The sequence below is a fragment of the Alligator sinensis genome, unplaced genomic scaffold (genome assembly GCF_000455745.1).
Source record: "Alligator sinensis unplaced genomic scaffold, ASM45574v1 scaffold500_1, whole genome shotgun sequence".
NCBI lineage: Eukaryota > Metazoa > Chordata > Crocodylia > Alligatoridae > Alligator > Alligator sinensis.
In genome coordinates, this window is record NW_005842740.1 from 523,001 (window position 1) to 548,135 (window position 25,135).

Genomic DNA, 25,135 nt, shown 5'->3' on the forward strand with positions numbered 1-25,135 from the left:
CCTGTGGGTTAGCAGTATTACAAATTGAGCTTGTATGTGGATGTGCTTGTTATTAGTAAGGGATGGAATTAGTTTACTCTCCGCTTCCTGGAAACTAATTTATATTGTGATCTAACTGGGATAAAGCCTGCATAATGCTTTAATTGGAATAAATCTTAGCTTCCAAACATCTCTGTAGGGTTGGATAAACGACCTTTGGATGCTTTCTTTTCTAAGATAGGGTGTCATTTCTGGGTTTAAAGCTTCAGTTTAGTGTCAACTGTTGGTGGCAATGGCTTCTTTTCCTTTCAAGTTATTATTTGTGAAGCCCTTGCTATTAGGTATCTCTTGGGAATTCTTCTTGTGAGGTTCAGGATTCTTCAGGTGGTATATAATGCCAGAACAAATAATCACAACTGACAGGGAAATAAGAGGCAATATCTGGTAAAACACAAGCTGGGACTTCTCACCAGATTCTTGAGAGCCAGGTTGACAGCTTGTTCATACTGACCCCCTACATGTATCATGTTGCCGTCCGGACTGGTATGGTACCAGCTATTAAAATATACCATTGCCAGTTTTGGTTGCGATGATTTTGCTGAATGGCACTCCTTTTTGAAGGATGCTGCTATCTGAACAGCAGTGCTTTACTGCCAAATGTTTTCATATGAGGCTTCAGAAATGGCTTTTGTTTCCATAATGGCATCTTGAAACCAGAGGTCGATTCCATGTTATGGAGAGTTTCATGACTTGCATTTTGAAAACAAATATTATCAACTTTGTTAAGAGCAAATAGGTTATTTTTAAAATATCTTTACCAGCTGTGTCCTGTGGCAGAATTTCTCAACCCATTGGTCGCAACCTAAGACTGGGTTGCAAGAATATATGAAAGGGTTGTGAACAAACTTTAAAAATGGGTTCTCCTTTAAAGGAGCAAAATGTGGGAAACTGCGGCTTTTCCCTTGCAGGCTGGCAGAGTTCCAGCCTGCAAGGGGCTGCTTGCAGCCCCCCATGCTCCCCACATACCCCCTGGCCCACGCACCCACCCCCTGCCCCACACACTGCGGGGCTAAGGGTCTGGGAGCAGCGGTTGGGAGTGAGGGGCACTGGGTTGGGACTGGCCATCAATACTTACAAATGGGTCCTGGTACAAAAAGGGTTGAGAACCACTGTCATATAGTACACAACACCAGGCAGCATTCTCCCTCCTGGGGGAGCCTGGAGACAGTCTTTGCTTGCAAGACGCATTGACACATGCGGTGTGCGTGCCAGCCGAATATTCTGTGCCTGAGGCAAGGGTTTTTGTGGGGGATAGCTTTTATTAGACCACTCCCTGGCTGGAATAAATTAGGCAAGTTTTCAAATGCAAGGCATTCTTCATGAGGCCACCTGATTAAAAAATGCCTTGAAAAGCTTGTCTAACTTTATTCCAGCCATGAAATTGGTCCAATAAAAGCTATCGCCCACAAAAACTCTTGCCTCTTGCATAATTCCTGGACCATCACAGCTACAACATCACTTCTGCACTATTTCTCTGCTTGATATTTGGACAGAAGGGAATGCACAACTGAAAAATAGAATGAGAAAAAGCTGCTGGCTCTTTAAGCCTTTTGACTTTTCCAAAATAGATTCACCAGATCCCATTGAGCTCCTTAACCTATCTTTAAAGCAGTACTTAAGCACAGGAGATCAGTAGCTGGGGTTCCCATACTAGTATGTCACACACGAGGTATGGACAAACTCTGTTTTATGCTAACATTCCTGATACTGAGTGGGATCTTTTCTTATTCTTACATCTAAATTATGCCTCTTCGGATTCATTGCTGACTGTACATTTGCTCCAGCAGAGTTAGCAGTTAATTGCTCTCTCTATTGTCAAGAGTCCTGCTAGCACACTTGCTTACAAATGAGTTCTTCTTCTGCTCCAAAGGGTTATGGGGAAATTTGCTTTTCTCTTTCACCGGAAGGAATTGCTGATGCTATTCATATATATATGGAGAGCATTGTCTAAATGGGAAGAAACCTAGAACATAGGGTACTGGTTGCTCTTCCTTTCCTTCTCAGAGGACTTCAAATCTGTTGACTGCTGTTTCTGCTTGAAATATTAAGCATTTACTTTCTTTTTTTTTTTTCCTGAGACTTTGTAGTAGGAGCTGTACTTAGGGTTTTTTTTTTTGTGAATTCTTAGCATCTTAAATTGAATAAGCAACTATAACAGATTTCCTTTATTCAAAATGTAATTAGTCAATTACATTCAATCTAGAAGTTAAATAGGTGTTTAAAATGCATTAAAATAGATGTTAATCACTGTGGAGAATGTGGGAATTTTTGCAATATTTTAATTAACAGTAAAACAAGCTTCGGTGTCCTCACCTTTCCATGTACTGTGAACCACTGGGGGTGAATTGGTCTAACTTCCGTGGGTGAGGAGAAGAGACATATAGACGCATTAGTTTTGGTGGATGTTTGGATTGGCACAAAATCGTTCTGTAAGAGCTGGATGGTGCGGCCTTCCTGAGGAAGGGTGAGAAGCAGGATTGGTTGGGTAATATCTTTTATTTGCCCAACAGTAGGTCTAGGGGAGCAAGCTGGAGGAAGGGCATTTTGTACCCGAAAGGTTATCTGAGATCCCACCCAATGGTGTAGTCAGTCTAATAAAAGACCATACCAAACAAGTCTTGGTTCTTGCATATTTTCTGCATCATCTCATCACAGCTACAGCAAAAGTATTGCTAAGAAAGGAGAGTTTTCCTACAGTTTGGCCTTGGGGATTATAAATTTAGATTACAACTATACTTCTCGGGAGTTTTTGCCCATTTTTACTGTGTAGCGCTATGGTGGCTGAGCACCCTGGTAGGGATGCCGATGCTCTTCCAAAGAACAGAATCCCTGCTGGCAGAATCCCCATTCACATCAGAGGGTTTGCCAACAGAGTTATGGCAGCTTTTGCTAACTCTGCTGTAGTGAGTATAAAGTCATCAACGAATCCAAAGAGGCATAATGCAGAAAAGGGCTTAGTCTACAGTGTGGAGCTGCTGTGTGGTACCTTACCCCTGATGTAGGTGCAGCCAGGTTGGCAGAAGCCATCTTCTGCTGACAGGACTTTTTGTACACTGGCAAACTTGCCAGCAGAGCAGTGTTGGCTACGATCTTTTTGTGCCCCCAGCCAGCATAACAAAGAGGACTATTACGCGTTTTCCGACACGTTTCAATTGGAACGCGTTGGAGCAGACTCGATTTAATCGAGTCTCCATGAGCGTTTTAATTAAAACTCTCTGCTGTGCTGCTGCGTCTCCTGTTCGGTGTCCTCACGGTTCAAAACGGCACCGGAGCTCTTTAACTAAAGCTCATTAAATGAAATTTAGTTACAGTACCCCTGCTGCCATTTTGAAATGGAGGATGCTGAATACACAAGCCACTGTGGGCATTTTAATTAGAGCAGCTCCTTAGAGCTGCTTTAATTTTAAATGCCCACCCCTCCCTCTACTCCTCACCTTGGAGTGCATGCATAGGTGCCCTATGTTGGCCGAACGTAATAATGTAGACGAGGGCAGAGACAGGCAGACTATACGGATTCCAAGAAAACGTAGTCTGTTGGGCCACAGACCTTACTTCTGCTCATATGGATTGAGGTTAGTATGTCCAAGTCTGACTTGAGACAAAAACTCTCTATGCTGGCTTGTTGCGTTACTTTCCTGTAAGGTTAAATGGAAGCAGGCCTTAAGCTGCTTTGTACTTGCTGGTGAAACCACAGAAACAAATGTGTACTAGACCCCAGAGCTGGAAGCTGTAGGAGCTGTGGGTTTCACATTTATAAAGATTTCATATCTGGGATTGTGTTTCACATTTATAAAGACTTCATATCTGGGGCTGGCTTCAAGGAATATTTGAAGAGATTTTATAAAGTCTGCATTGGACTCCTGTGACAACTGTATAAAAACGTACCCATTAAAAATTTCTTTCCACCTCAGTATTCATTTTTATGACTTCACCATTTTACGCTAGTCCTATAAATATCACAGTCTTTTAAGACTGGTGAATTTCCAATATAATTTCCAATATAAAATTGAAGCAAACTTTTTGAGAAGGTTAAAAATCTATTTGTGCTACCTTTGCATTATGGAGAGGCAAAAAAGGGCAGAAACTCAAGGCGTTTGTGCTTTTTGTACATGTTGCCATGAAGGGAAAAAGGCATAAAGAGAGTTTGAGGGCTGGTAAATGAGAAGTAGTTGTGCCTGCTGTTCTACAAAAGTTTGATCTTTGTCAGCAAGACGTCTTTGGAAGGCTTCTACCTCTAGAGTTCTTGGTCAGTTAATTATGCTTCAATCTGAAAAAATATGAGTTAAAAATGTGCCATATTTAGGTATACTTTGCTATACTTCAACATGACTAAATGTGATGCAGAACCTAGAGAGTCTGTCTTTTCATACTAAGTTTAAATCAATCTAAAGAATCATTGCATAAAGAGACTTTCAGAAACAGGTAATTCTGATCAAATAGCTACCTTAGGGTACACACAAACCTAGCTACCCTGGTCCCTTTAATACAGTTAATTTTTATTAAAATACCCAACTCCTCAAACTACAGTAGCCAAAATCTGTGGATTTTTTTTTATATTTTTATTTTTTGGAGCTCAGTCTCATTTTTGCCTTGCACAGCCAAGCTAAAATAACTTCAAAGACCTAGTTAAAAATCAAATCTTTTCCCTTTGCTGTTACACTTTGAAACATTTCCTAAGAGCAATAAGCAGTTGATGTTGTAATAAATTATAAATAAAAACATTTAATCCAATTTTTACTTTTTTTCTACTGAAAAAAGTTTGCTGAACCTTGGGTAATGCTGTTTAAAACAGCTCTCTCAGCAGGCTTGAGTAACTGAGTTTTTGATGAAACCACTAGCAAGCCCTTAACCTAAGGTAGTACAAGGAGACTTTCAGTCTTTTACAAACCCCAAGGCACATGCACGAAGGACACCTATAGTACCTTTCCTGCCAGCGTAAAGTTAGCAAACAGAGACTTAGAAGCTGATTGACTAAATCAGTGTGACTTGGATGGGCATCCCATTAAACTAATTTTGTACTTCATTGATCAGTTTTGGGTTTTTTATCACTATTAACTTTCTCTAGTTCAAATTATCTGTACTTCAAAGGAAGTCTAAGAGCTTTGGTTAGGAGTAATTTTGTCCCTTGACCGTCTTACTCCAGCTGTAAGTGCTGGGCTAATTTGTACCTTAGGGGAAAAAAACTTACTTCTAAATTGGTATCAAATGCTCCTGACTGGTTACTGCTTCCTAGAAGCTGGAAAGGAGGATTTTGCTCAGAGGTTTTTGCAGAAGATTTTATCTTTGAAGGATGAAAACAGCATCCAACTTTCTTCTCCTTAGGTTTTGCTCAAGAGAGGCAGGCAAGAATTGAATGGCTGCAGTTGAGTTTACAAGAAGCAAGGTTTTTTTATGGAAACAGCCATATAGTTGTGTGAGATGTTAGGCAAGCTTTTGGGCACAAAATAACACCAAAAACCTTCCTCTTGCATATTTCCTAGACGACTCTTTCACCCCTCCCACCCCCGCTACAAGAACACTTCAGCCCAGCTCCTGAAATTCAGATTCATACTTCATGAATAGTTTTGGAACCTTTAAAAAAGGTGTGACAAAGAAACGTTTGCAAGAGGCTGCTTTTATTTCTTGTCCTAGTTGAATGACATAATTTAGTTACATAGGTTAACATGATGGGAACTAATATTTATTTCCCATAGTGTCCGTTGCATCTAGACCTTAGTTTTAAAAAAAATTAGATGTCAGTAGAGCATATCAACCTCAAATATAGGCAGACCTAAAACTGCCAATTAATAAAACTGAATTTTGGTGGTTAGATTGTTGACTTGAATTGCTTAACAGATACGAATAGCTTTTCTTTTTATTGGAAAATCTGTCATCATAACTTTTACCATTTTACCATCAGGTTAATTTCAGCTGCTGCTTTTTCTCAATGTGAATAAGACATTGTGGTTGATGTGGATTTGGGGATACACTGGGATCTATATCGGTTATCTCTAATGCATTCCAGTCTGTTAAACACTTTTTTTTTTTTTCTATTTATATGGTAACAATTTTGTATCCTGGCCATTATACCGATTGTCCACCTGCTTGATTATCTGCCACTCCACTAAAGCACATATGAGACTTAGTGCTCTGTGTATCAAACTGAACTGATAACTGTCTTATCAGAGGTTCCAGTGTAGATTTAGACTCATGGACTTATTCTAAGCCTGCCCTAGGATAAACAGATTTAGCTTTCATTTTTAATTTTGGGTGGCCACTTAAGCTGTCTGAAATGACTTATCTCACCGAAGTTAACTTTATTTATTTCCAAAACCGCAAACCAATCTGTACTAGATCCTTGCTTTGTAAATTTATTGGGCAACCTGTCATCATCATTTTTGTCCTTCAGCTTTGTGCGATTTGAAGACTTGTATGTCTTTGCAAGATGGTTGCTTTTCCTATGTGATACCTTGCTTTTCCTGCAGAGTTCTTTGCAGTGTGTTACAATTTATTAGAAAATTTGGCCTCTGCTATCTTCTAAGCTTGATACTGTTTGCAAGGCTAGGTACGAACATTCAAAACGCCCAAGGCAGAATTGGTCCAAGTTGCACAGTTTTCTGTAAGTGGCATTGTTTAGATCAGTAGTAAGCAGAGCACGCATTCACCTTTTGGTGGGGGTAGGGGGCAAACCTTAGACTGGTTTAAAAATGGCAGAACCCAGTCTGTGTGCGCCAAACTTATATTTTGTTACGGGCATAGACCTCTTTTGTGTGCCAACTTTCTGCTCAGTCACAAGTATAGACTGGTTTCTGATTGCTTATACTGGTAAAAGTGTAATGTCTGTATTTGGCCCAAGTGTTAGGCCTGCATTTTTCACTAGATGCAGTTGAACTCCTTCTCTGATGCTTTAATTTAGGAAGCACAGTTTTCACAAGCCTTGGAAATGCCCATTGTTTGTGCAAATTCAAATGATATTTTTCTCAATTTCTCTCAATAACCTTGTTCTTGTTCTGGTTGTCCTTACCCTCACCCCCTGTGGTTTAATGTTATCCAGGTCCTCTCTTCGCAAGCATTGCTGTCCATGTTCTAAGCAGCCAGGGGCAGCCGCCCCACAGGCTGCTCTCCCACAGGCCCCACCAGGGCCCTCCTTCCTCCCCCCACCCCCCCTGCACTGTGCCCATGCAGCCTCAGGCTCACCCTCTGCTCCCCAGGCTGCTCTCGGCTGCCCCAGGGGCTGGGACCGGGGCAGGGGCAGGAAGCAGAAGCTGGAGGAGGGAGGGGCAGGCTGCTGGTGCAGTTGACATGATAGGGGTAAGGGGAGCCAGGTGACCACAACTTAACCCCTTGCAGAGTTATAACTAAGGACTTACTGAAATCACGGTTTCATGGAAATCGCGAAACCCAGCATTGCCTGTAAAATCAGGCGATGCTTGCCAAATTTGTGCGGGAGCAAACAAAAACCCATACTGCAAATAAAAGGCTGGCTCCCCAGGGGGGGCAGTAGTCCTCATGGGGCTGTGTCCTGGCCGCGCAGCCTACCACGGGGGAAAGGGAGGGCGGTGCCAACAAGACGGGGAGCCCAAAATAGCTGCTACCTTCGCCACTGATCGGCTGAGAGGACTGCTGGTTGTGTGGCTCCACCCATCTCCACCAGTTGGCGGGAAGGGACGGGACGGGGACACGTGACGGACAGCCCTCGCAACCAGTTGGCAGCAAATGTTCTGCGCTGAGAGCGTCCTCGAACTGAACAATCGACCCATCTGAGAACAAAATGTGGAGAACTTTTGTCCAGTTTAATTCATCCCATTGAAAGTCTCTGCTCCCCCCACGACTTGGAGCAGGGACTCCATTTGTTCAGGGAGAGATCAGCTTAAAATGAGGGATCTGCTTCTTGTTATCCCTCTGAAAATCTACCCAAATATGGGTGAATTGAAAACTTCTGAGAATTGCAACCTACATATTGTCAGAAACACTTTAGTCTGGTAGCTAAATTCTCTAAAATGTTTCTACAGACAGAAAGATCCCGTGTGCTGAAAAGACTGTCCCACAGAACGTGTTCTCAAGGAGGGCCCCGGGGGAGCAGAACCAACCTGCGAGGGTTTCTCCTGGTTCTCACGCCTCTCTGTTGGACCCTGGATCTTGAAAGCAAGTGGATGCTTTCTCTCCTGGGATTTGAATGCTCCCTGTACAGGTGGTAGGCAGCATGGAAAAGAAGGATATAGGCTGACACGTTTTCACAGCGTTGAGGGGCTGGGGGGACAAATATGAGGCTCTGCTGAAAATCAGAAACTTTCCAACCTTTGAAGGCTCTGCACAGAAGTAACTGGATGAAATGCTGTGGCCTGTATGCTAAAGTCAGACTATTTTGTGATCTGATGGATCCATCTTGATTTAAAGCATGTGAGTTATTGAACGCTGCTGATGACCCAGGTAGTGGTCAGTTTAGCTATGTGATTGATTTTTTTTTGTGTGTGTGTGTGTGTGTGTGTGTGTGTGTGTATTTTTTAATTAATTTCTTAAAAACACAAGAAATTATCAACAAATCCCAACTGCCTCCTTACGTTAAGTGGATAACTACTCGAAAGTTGAGAGATATCAGTATTATACAGTTAACCTGAATTCAGTTCCTTTTTCAGTATGCATTATGATAGTCCCTGTTTATAAGATTAGGTTTTTGTCAACTTTAGCTTTTTTTCTCCATATGCAATGCAACAAATAATTTGGGCTCTAATTAATATGTCTTTTAATATTTTAAATTTGAACCTTAGATCTAATAGAAAGGGTTGGTAGTGATCAAGGATCTCGCTTCCCACCTGCTTTCTTGTAAAGAAAATCTCTTTCCTCTGTAAAATTTTTATGAGATGGCATGTTTTATAGGCTGAAGCTACAGTGGTGATTCATCCTGGGTACAGCTGTTGGTGTCATTGTACCAGCGCATGCATGTTGTAGACAGACAAATCTGCAGGTTTTGCATGAGTAAAGCTTGGAACCAGTGTGCAAATCATGCCTTAGAGCTTCTTTGCCGGTCCGTTTAAGGTGGTTTATACGTGAGACTAGCGGCTGATGTCTGAAATCCCCAATGAAGGCAAGGCTTTGGTCTGCCAGTTTATGACTTTTTTTCCTTTTTTGTTGTGGGTGGAGTGGTGTTAATCTTCAGTGTCTGGATCTGCCTCATGCAAGCCTATGGAGGATTTAACCTCTGACAGCAATACTGTCTTCTCCAAAGAACATTTGCAAGTGCTGGTCTTGCTTTCGCCTTCTCTGCTTCCCTGCCAACCTAATAAATCCAGATGGCTTAGTTTGTTCTGTGTTTGCCAAACATCTAATTGGCATCTGATAAGTATGACATGCAGGAGTTTATTGTAAGAGACTTTTCTGATCTCAGTCACCCGACATGAACCAAGTTTCTTAAAAGAAAAATAAAGAGAGAGAGAGCGAGAGCCCTGTTGCATTTATTTAGTTATTGGTGTTTATTTGATACGGCTAATAATATGGCTAAAGTGTGCAAGCTGCTGAGGCTGGCTGCTGTCGCAGCATCGTAGCTAAGTAATGGATGAAATTGAGGAACTGGGAATATGATTGCTTTAGTGCAGAAGCAACCATTGTGATATAATTGAAAGGAGCCCTCTGCACATGCCTACTTACACCCACCTTCAGGCTGAGAGAAGCTGCATTTCTTGAGAGCTGAGCCTGGCTTCTGTGGATGGGAAGTTGGGGATCCCAAATACAGATGAGTCCTTCAGACTAGCATCCCTTTAGCTTGTGCTACTCGCTTTGTTTTCTTTCAGGTTGTGAAAGTAAGTGGATCTGTTTGCCCCCCGTGACACATGTGCGTAGAGCACTGGAAATAGGAGTCAAATGCTTCGGCCTGGGGGGCGGGTGGAGGGAACCTTTGTGATGTGTTACAGCCCATCTCCAGGCCAGGCTCGGCTCTAGTAGTATATCTGATGTCCAGTAGAGGGTCCTATCACACAGTATATGTCAAAACCTCCAAAGTGCGCAAGCTCCAACATTCAGTTTCTGCCTCCTGTAGGCAGAGGTTGAAAATCAAGGGCTTTCTGAGATTTTAAAAAGCAACTCAAGTAGTTTCCTTTGCCATCTTGGATGCTTGTTCCGGTTACCAATACTGTGCATATCGTAAAGGTGGGGTGGTAATCTCATTCCTGTTGCAAAGACGCTGAGCTATCTGTTCCCTATGCCCTACTGCATAAAGGGACTCTCTTCATAGCAGGCAAGGTTTTCTGGGTAAATCTGATATCTTTTACTAGACCAACTCAAATAGTTGGAAAAATTCTTCTTGGCATACTTTTGGGTATAAATACCCTTTGTCAGGTTGAGGAAGCATCTGCAGTTGCTCTATGTCCTTAGACCAATCTATACCTATCTTCATAGCACACACTTTGCTAGAGCATGGAAGCACCTTGGCCATCTAAACAGGATCATGTGTTTTGTCTTTAGTGGTTGGTACAGCCACGAGTAAGAAAAGGGTGCTGTTTGGCAAACTCTTATCCCAAGTAGGGAAGCTAGACCTGCATGAGCTAGGAAGTGCAGGCACGCATACTACAAGGCTTGGTTTGGAGTGTGGACTGAAGGGCATGATGGTAAGTGGGGCTATGGTCACTGGAAGATGGTTACAGAGCACAGTAGCAGCTTGATATTCTAATAGATGTTGCCAGCTGTTTGTGTGTGTGGGTGCACGTGCGTGTCACAAACATGCAAGTTTAGCTGTTTTAATGGACTGTGAGAGCCTTGGCCTGTAGCAGTAGATTTGCTTGCCTCTCCCTTTGTGTTCCTCTCTATACGTTCTCATCTAACACATAGTCATTCAACCATTAGCATGTCTTAAGTTCATTAATTGCTTCTATTTTTCTTCTAATTTCTTAGGACTCCTGATGATCTCTCAAGGCAGATTGTTGCCCTGCAACAGAGGGAGCTTGCACTAAAAGAGCAGAACACTAACATCACAAACAGGTCAGTGCTGTCAGCAAAGAGTGCAGTGTGACAAAAGTCTGTTCCTTGGATGTGTATAAAGAAAATGAAAGAGCTGCAGTCTGAGACTTTTTGAATTTTGCTACTCTTTAGTTTATCTTTCTGCTTCCAGGGAGCCTACTACAAGACAAGTGTTGCTTGTCTCCCATGTGCTCATAGCGAAGTTTCATTTATGACTGCCTGAATCTTTTCAGAAAGTAACAAAACACCAAGGATTGTGAGAGCTCTTAGTGGTGGGAGAGTCAGAAATGTGGGGAGCATTTTATCCATATTTACTTTGTGTTTCATGGGTAAAAGGTGCTTTCCTAATCTTCCACTTGTGCCAAAAGGGTAAGAAAACTAAATATATAGAGCAGTTGCCTAGATGTAGAGCTGAAATTAAGAGTTGTGAGGCTCATGTGACTTAATACATTAGCAGAAAGGGCCACTTTACTCTTGCAATTGGTTTGCTAGATAGTGGGATAAGCCTTAGAGCTTCTGGTTTCAATCAGCAGCATTCTGATTGTCAAATACTTTAAGATGTTGAGGAGTGTTAGCAGCCTTGACCCTCTAGCTGGATTTGGAGGTGGGAGTTATTTGAGATATGGCATACCATCATGATGCAGTTGGTTTAAAAAAAATCCCCATCTGCCAGCAGTACTGGAGAATATGAGTTTGGGTATTTGCATTGGTTTGTGAGTAAAGGAGGTATGACTGGTGCTTCCCTTTATGTTGTCTTCCAGGTTAATCACAGATACAGCCCTGATTTGAGTTTGCTTTTAATGACAGTTGTGTTCAGAAGTGGATACTAGTGTTGGATGTGTAGCGCTCCCTGAAAATCCAAATCTGATTTCTGCATACTTGAACTGGCTTGAAAAAAACATGTCTGTTCTGCTCCTTGCTTGCAGGGTCAAGCAAGAGCCAAATTACACAAGGGACCAGAGTCTTCTGAGGCTTCTGTAGGAAATGCTTTAAGGATCTGGTACTTTGAAATATCATCTCAGTTTGACTCTCTAGTGTGATAGACATTTAAGTCTTAAGATATAAGTTATACGTTTGCCTCTTGGTACCCTAAGAACTAGATGCTAAGGTTTTTCTTTTGTATTAACTTATTCTGGAAGGAAAACATCTCCCCTATCTTTGTAATTGTGGAAGGTTGTAATCTGGATCCTGGCATTACATGTAGACGTAACCATGAAAAATCTGATTTACTTTATAGTCGGTTGGGCTAATGACTTATTGATCAAACTCTTCCATTGGGGCAATTGTTAGGATAGTGGTAGCACCTGGGAGCCACAGCCCTGGATCTCAGGACTCCATTGTACGATATTGGTAATTCTCAACCAGGGTGCTGCAGCACTGTTAGGTTTGTAAACAGGATTCACAAAATAAACCCAGAGATTTCAAATAAGAATTCAGTGTTCCAAGTATTCTGCCCTGTTGTGGTCTTTCTGAGTTCTTTGCAACAGAAACATAGTTCTGTTATTTTTCTGCAGTCAAAAAATGAGGGAAAAGTAAGAGCTGGCATTTCCTGAGGGGTGCCTTGAGTCTAACGAGGAGTGTTTTTAGTCTAAGAAGGCTGAGAACCAATGTACTGTGTCCTGTACACAGAGCAAATAGTTAATTCCTGCCCCAAACATCTGACTATCAAAATTAGAGCTGTTGTAGTTAAGTCCTTTGTTCCTGGGCCCCTGCATCCAGAGACTCAGTGAATTATACTGTTGCTACTGCAGCTGAGTTTGGAATATCTTGCCCTACCTCAGAGCTCCATCAGAGGACTGGCTTGGTTTGCCAGAGATGGTTTTTGTTTGTTTGTTTTGTGTGTTTTTTTTTTTAACTTTCCAGACACAGATGATTACAAGTGGCAAGGTTTTTAGGCATGGCTATTCCTTGCGAAGAAGAAATGTGATTCTGTGGCAGGGTGCGCTCTATCACCCTCTGCCCACACACTCTCTCTGCTGTTTCTCAAACCATTTAATTTTCTTGCAGTCAGAGCCAGTTGTCTGTTCGTGTTAGAAGCGATACCGCAAGAGCTTTCAAAAAAGACTGTTGGGTTCATGGCTCTTTGTGTTGCCAAGGTGTTAGCTGACATGTCCAGCCAACAGCAACGTGCAGAATTTCTACTTTAGTGTAAATGTGTTGAGCACAAAGCAGTCAAATCTTCCATAGAACAGCAGTGGCTAAATGCCCTCTGCTAATCTCAGGCCAAACAGCGTGTCTCCTGAGGTGCCTTGTAGATTCTGGTTCAAGGGATGATCATGCTGTCTGTCACTGGTGCAGGAAGGTACAAACAGAATTCCAGCTGGGCATTAAAAGCTTGGAGTATTGTTGCTAAGTGCTACTGAAACCGTTTAGCCAGTTGTTAAAGTTGTTAGCCAACTGTAAAATCCCCTGGATGAAGCCAGCTAAAATGGTTCATAGTTTTGCTGTCAAGAAGTTTAATGGAAACCCCGCCCCCCCAAAAAGCAAACCCAAAATATGTTTAATATTTTAAAAGCATTGTTTGAATGATCAAATTAAAACTGAAGAACTAGTGACCATGTTTAACAGTCATTGATTTTGCAGGTTGCTTCTCAGAATTTGTCAGAGAAAATGCTTTTGCTGAATTCATTAACAGCCAGGAGGAGTCTTGTTGGAAAAAATGGCCCTTTGGCAGTGTCCATTTGTGCTGGACATAATCATTACAATTTAGTTTAAAAATAAAAGTGTGATTTAAGATTACCTCCTGATTTCAAAACTGCCTTCAAGTGACACAGGTGGTCAGAACTTGCTCAACTGCAAACTTTGAAGGCATAGTTCTAGCTGTTTAGTTTTTAAAATTGACCAGTTCTCCTTTCTTCTGCCTAATATTTTATTCCATCTTAAAATATAGGCAATAAGGTATATTAGAAAATTTTCCATTATGAATTATTTGAAAGTTCCCAAGAAAGGATCTTGAGCTTTTTGAAAATAAAGTGCTTGTTAAGAGACCAAATCTAGTTTTCTCTTTTTCTTGAACCCTATCCAGTGTCAGCTGATGGTCTGTTCTTTTATTTGCTTCCTAGTAGTATCCAAAATGTGTCTATGTAACCCAAAAGTTTAGTGTGTGATTGTAACTCCCTCTAGCGGTTGTTATTGGCAGATATACAACCTTCTACTGTCTCGCAGTTAGAGTCCTCCATTAACTTTAATTGTAATGTATTCAGTCTTCAGAATTGATGATCCTGTTGATGAATGGTTGTGCCTGTAGGTACTGAATACTCTCCAAACATCAAGGCCTGGATCGCTTTCCCAGTGAGCTTAGGTTAATTTTCTCATTGCCTGCTGAAAGAACGATTGTATGAGTTTGGCTTCCTGGCTGCTTAGGAAACGCGTGACCAGAAGAGGCTCGCACCTGAATTTCTTTTGAATAGTGAAGGACAAAATCATTAGTGGGTCCTAATTTCCTGTTGTCAGAATGGAAAACGTGAAGGTTAGGCAAAGAGGTTTGCAAGTAATCCGCTAGTTTATGGTACAATTAATAGCTCATGGACTTGGTCCTTTCCTGTGTGTTTCATGGTGCCAGTGATTTAAGCTGAGGTGTGATCTGTAAGATCTTTGAGACTACTTTGTAACACGGGCTATGCTTGACCCTTGGTTGTCATCCTACCCCTGGCTGCCTATTCTGTATGCAAAGATATGTTTGGTGAAGGTGGTGGTTATGATAGGTTAGTTTTATATCACGATGTGGGAGGTGCATGGAGTGGGTTGTGTGTGTCTAGGTAACACTAGCAACCTTTTCATGATTTTATGCCGCTATCGTTTTTATTGTGTCTCATTTTTATTGGGGAACCTCCCTTCCATGCATCATGACTGTTGTAGATGTTTTCCATTCTGCTGTTCATCTTGTAGCTTGATATATCACTCCCAATTTCCTTTTGATGGGGTGAAGCTGATTACTAATGTAGCAGGCTATGAGCAGACTGGGCTTCAGAAAACAAACCAGGCATGGAAAAGATAGCACAGGGGAACAATTTGCTACAGAAGATCACATCCTTTCCTGCAAAACCGAAGAGCAGATTTAGCTCTGCATGGAGTCTGTTGCTGTTCAGTTTGCCTTAGGTGATCTACAAAGAGTGCGGAGAAGAGGGGGTGAGACAGGTAGAAGTGTGTTCAGAACAGCATATTGTTTCTCTGAGGAATAACCAGCCAAACCCGATTTCACTTTGTTTTTCCATTTTTCAACTGCTATCTCTTTATTGCTATAGTGCTTCTGCACTGCCAGTGTTTCCATTATTATAAAAGCAATAAAAGGTCATCACACCATAAAAAGATTACATTATAGTAACCTTACAACTCTGCCTTTGCATTGATTTTTTTTTTTCTTTTTTTTTTTCTTCCTGGCTTTTGGAATTCGAGCGCAATCTGTGTTTGTGTAACCTGTTTATATGTCAGTATTTCAGGGCCCTCCGGAGATCAGGTGATGATGTATATTGTGTGCTGTACTGCTTAAGCAGTTTGGGGTGACTTGGATACCAAGAACCAGGGGACTACATTTTCTCACTCTGGGTTTAAGTGAGTTATTTTGTTACTTTAACAGTAGGTAGGTTTTTTGCTTGTTTACATGTCTGAGCTATATGGAGTCTCTTGGAGGTTGTTAACATTTGCTAGGTAGGAGAGGAAGTTCCTCCTGTGGTGCTGACATGTTGTGGGGGGAGGCGGGGGGGAAGGTCATTGCCTGTCTTCCATTGAGCACATTAACAGCAACAAAAAAACCAACCTCAGCATTGCCGAGTAATGTAGCGGAAAGCGCCATTACTAGCGCATGATGGAATCTCACCGCTGGTTTGCAGCGCGTTGCTGAGAGTCGTGTAAATAGAGTAAATTATACTCTAGGCAGCAGCAGCAGGAGGTATTGTGGAGCCGAGTAACTGTAGAGTAAAGATAACAATCCAAAGTTTAGAGGAGCAGAGGATAATGAAGACCGCTTTAGGATTGCATTGATAGTATGAGATGCACCTGAACTGCATCCTGCAAGAAATTGGCCTTTCTTAGGAGGAGCACTTGGTAGCTAATGAAAGGAAGAAGTTTAATGATGTGGTCTGTTTAGCTGTTGTGGGTAGTTTTTCCCTTTTACTTGGCTCTTTCTGAGTAAAAAGTGAATGTCCCTGGAACATGTCAGCATGTTCCTGACAAACTCCTCTCATGCAGTTTTTCTGGAGGCAGGGAGAGGGCTTTTTCTAAAATCCAGACATCACTTCCCAGTCTTTTTGGTGCTTGTAACCAGCTGAGTGCAGCCAACCCTTATACCTTTTCCCTAGTCCTCTTCCCCCAACTTTATTTTAACGCACAGAGTTGGTCATACAGACTGTGGTGCTGAGTTTGAAAAAGGAACTATTCATAGTTCTTCTCTTCCCATGCTGTGCAGCAGTCTTCTGCCTTTGCAAGCAGGGCTTTTCATGAAAGCCAGGCACAGAGAACTAGAAAGAATCTCCAAAATAAGTATCTATGTAGGCAGATAGGGGTTGAGTTGCTTTGGAAAACTTTAAAGGTTGGGTCTAAAGATTTGCAGCCTGAATCTGTTTCCTCCTTTAAGTTACAGACTCTGAATATTGTACAACATATTTTCCTCATCTACTTCATTTCCTTTTCCCTAGATCCAGGAGGATCAGGTGCACATAATAGGACTGAGTTAGAGAAACCTTCTGTTGAGGTTTTTTCTTCCTGTTGTTCTGATGTTTTTTTAATAAAGGTTTTTACTTGTTCTCTTCCAAATGGTGTCAAAGACCTAGTGCTTCATCACTGCTGCTCGTGCAGCTCTTTTCTGCAGTAGCCTGAGGCAATGCTCTTTAATCCTGGAGCTGTTGTCAGTGCAGTCTAACTTTGGCTATAAAAAGGCCACCGCTGTGATTGCCGCCCCCCCCCCCCCGCCCCTACTTTTACTGTGTTTCTTGACTTCACAGCTAATATACATAGCCAATATTAACGTTAGTTTATTCTCCTTGCGTTACATAAATACACAGTGTTAGGTTAATTTTTGTCTTGGGTCTTGACTACCCTACAGAAAGTTTGCTGGTATAGTTATATTGGCAGCTGTCATGTTATGTGGGTTTCCAGGGTGAAATGAGGTATACCAACAAAAGCACTTTTCTCTTTCTTACTGATGTAACTTTGTCTACACTAGAACAGCATTTGGCAGTGTTTTCTGATGGTGGGCCACAATGACCTAGCCTGGTCTGAGGTGAGCTGGCACTAGGACCTGGTCACTGCTGCGTCTCCCTGCCGCCTGGCTCAGGTGTGGCGTGGGTAAGGCCCCCTACCTGTAACACTGGGGAAGGCCCAGCTTGTGGACTGGGTCCAATAGCTCCTCAGGCCAGATCTGGCCCACAGGTGCCATAGGTTGCCAACCCCCTGTATGAGCATGTCTGCTAGGAGAAATGCTGTGAAACAGGTTGCACCCCTGACTTGTATTAATTATACAGAAAACGTTTCTGCTATGGACATGGCTTCAGTTGATCTCAAATGAGAAAAATCCGGGCAGGATTTTGGTTTTTTAGTGCCATGCTCAGGGCTGTGCTTAAGTTTCCCGTGTCAGGGACATGTGATAGTCGAAGCATATAACACGTACAGAGCTAGGCAAAGCACTTAAGCATGAATGTCCACTTGGGAAATATGTATGTGCTTCTTTTACTTCAGTTTCCTTGTCACTTTTGAGTCCTTTAGGGTATCCAGGATTCATTCCCTCCTGCACATGGTTTCTCCTCTGAAATATAAATTTTCTTTTACTGAATCCTAGAGTTGGTGCGCTTTTTCTACCTTTTTTTTATATTAAAAGGCTATTGAGAAACCCCTTTGTCAGATGATCAGTTTTTTAGCAGGTGATCTGTTGCTTGGCTGTTCTCCCCCCACCATCCCTCACCCCCCATCCCGTGGTAATCTAGACTTGAATGCATAGTTTCCCTTTGGTAGCCATCTCTTTGTGTAAGTATGCTCCATTTGAATGGATGATTATCAGTGTTTAACAGCTCTCCACTGTTAGCCCTGTATCAAATGAAAGAATGTCTTGTCTTGCTCTATACACTTCAGAACAGTAACGCTCAACACATCCAGCCCGCAGGCTGAGTGACATGGTGCGTGGGGCCTGTCCATGTTAATTGTCACAGTTTCTGGACCTGTGGCAGTTAGTGCTGCCACCAGTCCTCTGCCACCAAATTTCCAGACGTATGGGAAGCCCTGTGGGCTGGACGTCGGTTCTGCAGGCCATATCTTGGTCACCCCTGCCTTAGAGCAATATGGAGGTGAAGGCAGTGGAGGAGCTAAAGAGCCCTACATTCAAAATAGTTTGCAGTCGGACATTGATATGGAGAGAGAGCACCTTGTATCAAACAGAATTCACAAGTTGTGAACATCAACAGATTCCCCAGTTCTTCTTATACTCTTCATATAGAATTAAAAATCCATCTTAGTCTGGAGTTCATCTGAGTTTCGGTATTGAAGACTAATCTTAGCTTCAGAAGAGCAGAGAGCTTACTCTTTCCATATTCGTGTCACTGGAAGACACCACGGTTGCTGCTTGCTTCTCCTTCTGATTCCTGTGAGCACTTCCAAGAAAATAATGATGCGTCTGACTGGCCCTTTAGACAGTCTAGTTTCTGCTGTCCAGGAAGAGGTTTGCTAACTCTGCTATCTTAGAGACAGATTTTTTTCAGCTCCATTTTTCTGAGCAGGGACCGGGTCATCCCCCACACCAGGACCCCCGTAGGCCCCAGGGGATGCGCACACAGGCCTAGGGTCAAAGAGGACCTAGTCAGGAAACTTCTGGAGGGACTGGATGTATTTAAATTAGCTGGTCCTGACAATCTCCACCCCAGAGTGCTGAGGGAATTAGCAGAGGTCATTGTGGGACCCCTGGCACAGCTTTACGAGCGCTCATGGTGCTCTGGCATTGTGATGGAGGACCGGAAAAGGGCCAATGTGGTTCCCATTTTCAAAAAAGGGAGGAAGGAGGACCCAGGAAACTATAGGCCAGTCAGTCTTACCTCAGTCCTGGGTAAGCTTTTTGAGAGAATTATCCTGGTGCATGTCTGTGAGGGGCCAGCAGGCAAGATTATTCTTAGGGGCAAAAAACATGGGTTCATTAGAGGCAGGTCCTGTCAGACCAACCTGGTGGCCTTCTATGATTAGGTCACAAAATCCTTGGATGCAGGTGTCGCGGTGGACATGGTCTTTCTGGACTTCAGGAAGGCCTTTGGCACTGTCTCTCACCCCATTCTCATTAAAAAACTAGGAGACTGTGGCGTCGACACCTACGCAGTCAGCTGGGTCGCTAGTTGACTGGAGGGCCGCACCCAGAGAGTGGTGGTGGACGGGGCATTTTTGACGTGGAGGGATGTGGGCAGTGGGGTTCCCCAGGGCTCGGTCCTCGGGCCCGTACTGTTCAACACCTTCGTCAGTGACTTGGACGAGGGGGTAAAAAGCACCCTGTTCAAATTTGCAGATGACTAAGATGTGGGGGGGAGTGGGCACGCTAGAAGGGAGGAATAGGCTGCAATCAGACCTGGACAGGTTACAGGGGTGGGCATATGAGCACACGATGGGTTTCAACACTGACAAGTGCAAGGTGCTGCACTTGGGGGGAAGAACCAGCAGCATACCTACAGGCTGGGGAACTCCCTTCTCATCAGTGCAGAGGCAGGAAAGGATCTTGAAGTCATTATTGATGCCAAAATGAACATGGGCCGACAGTGTGGGGACGTGGTCAGGAAGGCCAACCGCACCTTGTCATGCATCCAGAGATGCATCTCAAACAGGTCCAAGGAGGTGATCCTTCCCCTCTATGCGGCACTGGTCAGGCCGCAGTTGGAGTACTGCATCCAGTCCTGGGTACCGCACTTCAGGAGGGATGTGGACAACATGGAGAGGGTCCAGAGGAGGGCCACCCGCATGATCGGGGGCAGCAGGACAGGCTCTACGAGCGGAGGCTACATGACTTGAACCTGTTCAGCCTCCACAAGCAAAGGTTGGGGGGGTGGAATCTAGTGGCTGTTTACAAACTAGTCAGGGAGGACCAGCAGGCATTGGGGGAGTCCCTGTTTCTCCGAGCACTACTGGGAGTGACAAGAACTAACGGTCACAAGCTGGCAGAGGATAGATTCAGGCTAGACATCAGGAGGTGCTACTTCACTGTCGGGGCAGCTAGGATCTGGAACCAACTTCCAAGAGAAGTGGTGCTGGCTCCTACTCTGGGGATCTTTAAGAGGAGGTTGCATGAACACTTTGCCGGGGTCGTTTGACCCCAGTGCTCTTTCCTGCCATGGCAGAGGGTCGGACTTGATGATCTGCTTAGGTCCCTTCCGACCCAACCAGCTATGAAACTAAGATGGTAGGACAGAGATGTGATCTCTGTCTAGTCTTTCTAAATTGTGGCATTCTGTTTTGGATTTGTGGTCTTTGCCCAAGTTGATCAAATCTAATGGATGATGCTACAACAAATTCCAGGCTGTAGTCCTATAATCTGAAATGCAGAGGAAAGTCTGCCTTTCTATCTGATGAGTGCCTTGAGACTTGACAGTCAGTCAAGGAGTTGACAGCATGGCACAACCTGTATTTTTGTAATGTGCTCTTTCCCATCATGGATTTTCACTCTGAGTCTTGAAGGCGGCAGGCTATGAGTATAGGCAAACGTACATTTTACACATTGGACCTGACATCACCAGAATACACTCCTTCCTCCCAGAACTTTTTGCCACATCTGGAGTCAAACATATGGATCTTGGATTGGCCTCATCAGTCACCTCTGGACTCCCCAATGACTTCCCTGTTTACTGGAAGACTGCCATCATCTTATTGAGGGACTGCTGCTGCAGACGACATTCTAGCCACTGAAAAAGGGCAGGGGGAATTGCTGTTTGGGTGTGTATAGCAGTTGTTACAATCTGACTGCATGAGCCTGTAGCGATCTGAGTTAGATCAGGGATGTTCAGTTGCTGCCCTGTGGACCAGGTATGGTGCATGGAACTCCCCAAGGGTCTGGAAATTTGGCAGTGAGGGAGCGGTGACAATTAACACTGTCATCCCTTCCCCACTTCCAAATTTCCATGTCCTGTGGCTCAGATGACCTGACCTCATGTATGGAACCAGGGCTCAGGTGTCAGACCTGACCCAGCGTGTGTAGGGCTGGGGCCTGGTGGCTAGGAGTGAGGCAGCGGGCCCATCCCAACACTCGGGACCCAGCCCTGCAGGGACTGGATCGGGCCTGTGCACCAGCCTTGTACCACTCATCTGGCCCATGGGGCCATAAGGTTGAGCACTACTTAATCAGATAAATCACCCTTTGACTGTGAATGAAGCAGGGTTAAAGATGGAACAATTTTTCTGTTTGCATTGCTGCAGAATCAAGCAGACCTAATAGTTGCATTGTAACAGCTTGTATTGGTATCCCTTGATAACATCGGTCTATACTCTGCGAAGCTGAACCTTTTAGGACCTGATCTGTTGAGGTACATGACATGCAACCTCTGATGCAACACTTTGTTCCTTTGTCTTCTGTTCATGTCGTGGGACTTCAAGGGAATGGTGCTATATATTAAAGATAAGGGTCATATTGTGAATAGATTAGAAACCAAACCAGCTTTAATGGGGAAGAGGAAGAGGTCTTTCTTTCAGAGATGTGGACTGTGCGGGCCGGGAGCGGTCTGAGGCCCTTGGGGGCGCGCGGCGGGCTGTGGCCAGCAGCCCTGGCACGCGGGTCAGGGAATGCAGGCCGGCGGACTAGAATTAGGCACGGACGCTTAGCGGTTGATTAAAGATTATTTTACTTACACCGAAGATGGTTGCGGTGCAGGCAGGAAAACTTGCTTGAGTTGCAGTTACAGACAGAAAAAAAGAGAAGTGGACAAGAGTTCCTTCCACGCGAACCTCTAGCCCAATCCGGTTGAAGGCTCTAAACACGCGAGCCCGTCGTGTCAACCGAAGAAAACAACTCGGAGAAAGAGCTCTGGACACACTCACACGAAGTTTGCTAGGCTCCGTGGAACTTGCGCGCAGGGAAGGGGTTCGTCGAGGGATCGTTCGGCGACGGGGAGAGGCCAGAGGTTGATCAGACCCCTATAGCCTTCTTAAGGTACACGCTGGGTCCGATAGGCTCCGCAGCGCTTGGAGATCTTCACGAGACGTGAAGTCCTCCTCCTCCTCCTCCTCCTGATAGTTGTGGAGTCCTCCCTTGCGGGGTTCTCCTTGGCGTTCTCCAACTTGGGTGGAAACCGCTCAAGCCTCTTATACGGCTAGCAAGCCAATCACTAGCCGCCACATGGGAATAATTTAGAACTGGCCAATAGTGGGACACAAACTTGCATGCGGGTGGCGGGAACTCCTTTGCACCGGGGTTTTCTCTTTGCAACTGAGAAATGCACCCTACAAAGAAAGCTCCTCGTGGCGGGAAATAATTTAGCAGTGCCGAAGCGCGCACACACCAAATCACACCCTTGGGTTGTGACATGGACCTCAGAGCTGCTGCTGAATTTCCTGTCTTTGGTGGGAAAAATAAAAAGGTTTATTGCAAGAAATCTGTTTATAAGTATTGGTGCTTTTAGGCGTTTTACAGGAAGGGATCTGTTTGGGTTCAGAGATGTAGTTTAGGTTGTGGAAAATGGTTCAGAGAATGTGTTTGATTAACTGGTTTTGTTCTTCAAGTTATCACAAGTCTTTTCTGTTAGTACTGCAGTATTACATCTCTTCTTGCCAGTTACCAGCTCCATTTGTGCAAATCAAATGTATGTGAAACTGATGTACCTTTTCAAAGAACCGGCTGTATGTGTATCTTTAAAAAAAAAAAAAAATCAGTGGAGACCAGGGGAAGAGAGGCTGCAAATTGCATAGGAAGTGCCTCCGAGTTAGGTGGCAGATTTTTTTTAACCATAATGAATGAATGATGATAAGCAGGGAGCTGTCAATCTCCATAAGTGTTGTTAACTCAGATACATGTCATAAATCGACTGCCTATTTTCCTTCTTCCTTGGACATCCCAGAGAATGTCCGTCACACATATAAATGGAACCTGTCAGACTCTTCTCTAATCTTCTTTAAACTTGGACAGAAGTTTAATTACAACGAAATGTCCTTTATCTAAAGGAGGAAGCAGTGCTGGCTTTTTGATGGTTCCTATAAGTTATTTTGCTATCGGGAGAGGCAGTTAATGTGTAATATGGGCTCTTGGACAAGGACAGTCTTTGTCTTTTTCTGTGTACATATATTGGGCATGTTGTACATGTGCACCCATATGCATAAATCACAGCATGTGTAATCTAGACCTGTATTTGTTTGTGGCATTTATGGGCAGTATTAAATAGCAGCCAGCATTTCTGCATTTATTTTTACAATATCTTTAAGAAAAATGGCCTTTTAAATTTAGTTTTGATAAACACTCTTTGGATGGAAAGAAACCAAATATGAAATATGAAATACCTTCTTTGTGCTTGAAGGTAGATGACAAGATTCCTAAAGTGCTGTAGAAATATTGAATTATCAATCACTTCCCACTTCCCCCTGCCCTTTGCATCCCATACTGTTCTGTATCAGAAAGCAAGAAGGCACAAAAAGAAGAGGTTTTAAGCAAGCATGAAAGTGTCAATTTGTCTCCTACTTCAGTGGGGCCTCTTTGTCCTGCAGTCAGGGAAGGAGGTCCTGACTGAACCTTGGCTTATCGTTCTCTCCGCTATTTTTCTTCTTTTTTTTTTTTTTCTTTTTACTTCCAAAGACATATGCATCTTTTTATGTATTTGTAGGGTACGATGGGCCTCTGACTTTTGTTGGCAGAGGGGGCCTGTGTGTGCTGGCCCCCTCCGCCAACAAGGGGGTATGTCTGATTCTTCCATTCTTTGGAGTTATTAAAAATCAAAGGGGAAGTAAAGAGAGGGACAGCAAATGATTTATGTGAAGATCTTTCTCTTCATTCTCTCTTCCTACTCACCACATGCTAATTGCAAGGACTGTAAGCTAATTTAATATTAGGATGAGGATTTCTCTAATGAACCTCAGAGAGAAGGTACTATTTCTTTGCACAGAGTTTCACTTCACTATCATTTCCCTGTATTCCCTTATGTTCTCAGCAGTTTCTACAGAAATCTTCAAATGTAAAACGAACAGACCCATTACAGTTGGGTGTACAGTTTCTTATCTGATGTTTCTGAGGCAGCAGTTCTCTGCTGTGGTCACTTGTCCTCACCTACAAAGTTGTTAAGGCATCGTTTATCTTGTTCTTGGGGAACTTGTCCACACTGCCTCTGCCATGCCTGGGAGAACTGCTGAGAAGCATGCTCTGCCTACTCGTTGCATGTCGAGTCCCAAAAATGAGGCAGTTAGCTATCCTAGAGTGATCCTGAGGGCATGCCAGGAAGCATGCTGGAGACGGAGCCTAAAAGTGGTGGCATGGCATGTACTCGGAACCGCTCTGAGCTGTCTGCACTACTTAATTTCTTGGGGGTGCCTGTAGACGTGCAGGGACGCTGCTCCAATGCACTGTATTTACAGCGCATCAGAGCAGACTCAATTAACTGAGTCCGCTGGAGCGTGCGAACTAGCACACGCCAGCAGCCTCCGCATCTTGTATATTCAGTGTCCCTGTGCTTCAAAATGGCAGCAGGGGCGTTTTTAACTAAAACTCATTGAACGAGCTTTAATTAAAGCACCCCTGCCGCCATTTTGAAGCATGGGGACAGTGACTACACGAGATGCTGCGGGTGCTTTAATTAGAGAGGCTCCCCGAACCCCTCTAATTAAAGCACTCCCAGAACCTCTCTAATTAAAGCACTCCCCCACCCCTGGCGCATGCATAAAGACGCCCTGGGATTTGATACGTGCTGAGTAGGAGTATGCGGGTGGGGTTGTCTTATGTACAGAGCCAGAATAGACCAGGCTTTGTAACTTAAATTTTGTTTCATATCATCTTTAGTTTGGTTATTTGAGAGGAAGCCTACCAAGCATATTCTGCAGCATGACTGACTAGAAGCAGTTTTAGCAAACCTTTGCTTGCAGGAGAACAAAACTCATTTGGGCCTGAGGGCAATGCAGTGCTGAAACTGGTCCAGATTTATGAAAAATGGGAATTCGTATTCAGAATGGAATTCTCTTTTTCTTTCAACTACTCCTCTTTCTTTTCATTTTCCATTTATTATTCCATTTCTGTCATTCCTGC

The 25,135-nt window shown here is 43.6% G+C and overlaps 1 protein-coding gene across 1 annotated transcript in view; it reads left to right on the forward strand.

Annotated features, from left to right (window-relative positions):
- Positions 1 to 25,135, forward strand: part of MAD1L1 (mitotic arrest deficient 1 like 1) — a 290,904-nt gene that overhangs the window by 40,926 nt on the left and 224,843 nt on the right. Inside the window, exon 10 of the mRNA XM_006034449.3 lies at positions 10,903 to 10,989. Within this exon, the coding sequence (XP_006034511.2) occupies positions 10,903 to 10,989 (87 nt within the window). The remainder of the gene's footprint in view (positions 1 to 10,902; positions 10,990 to 25,135) is intronic.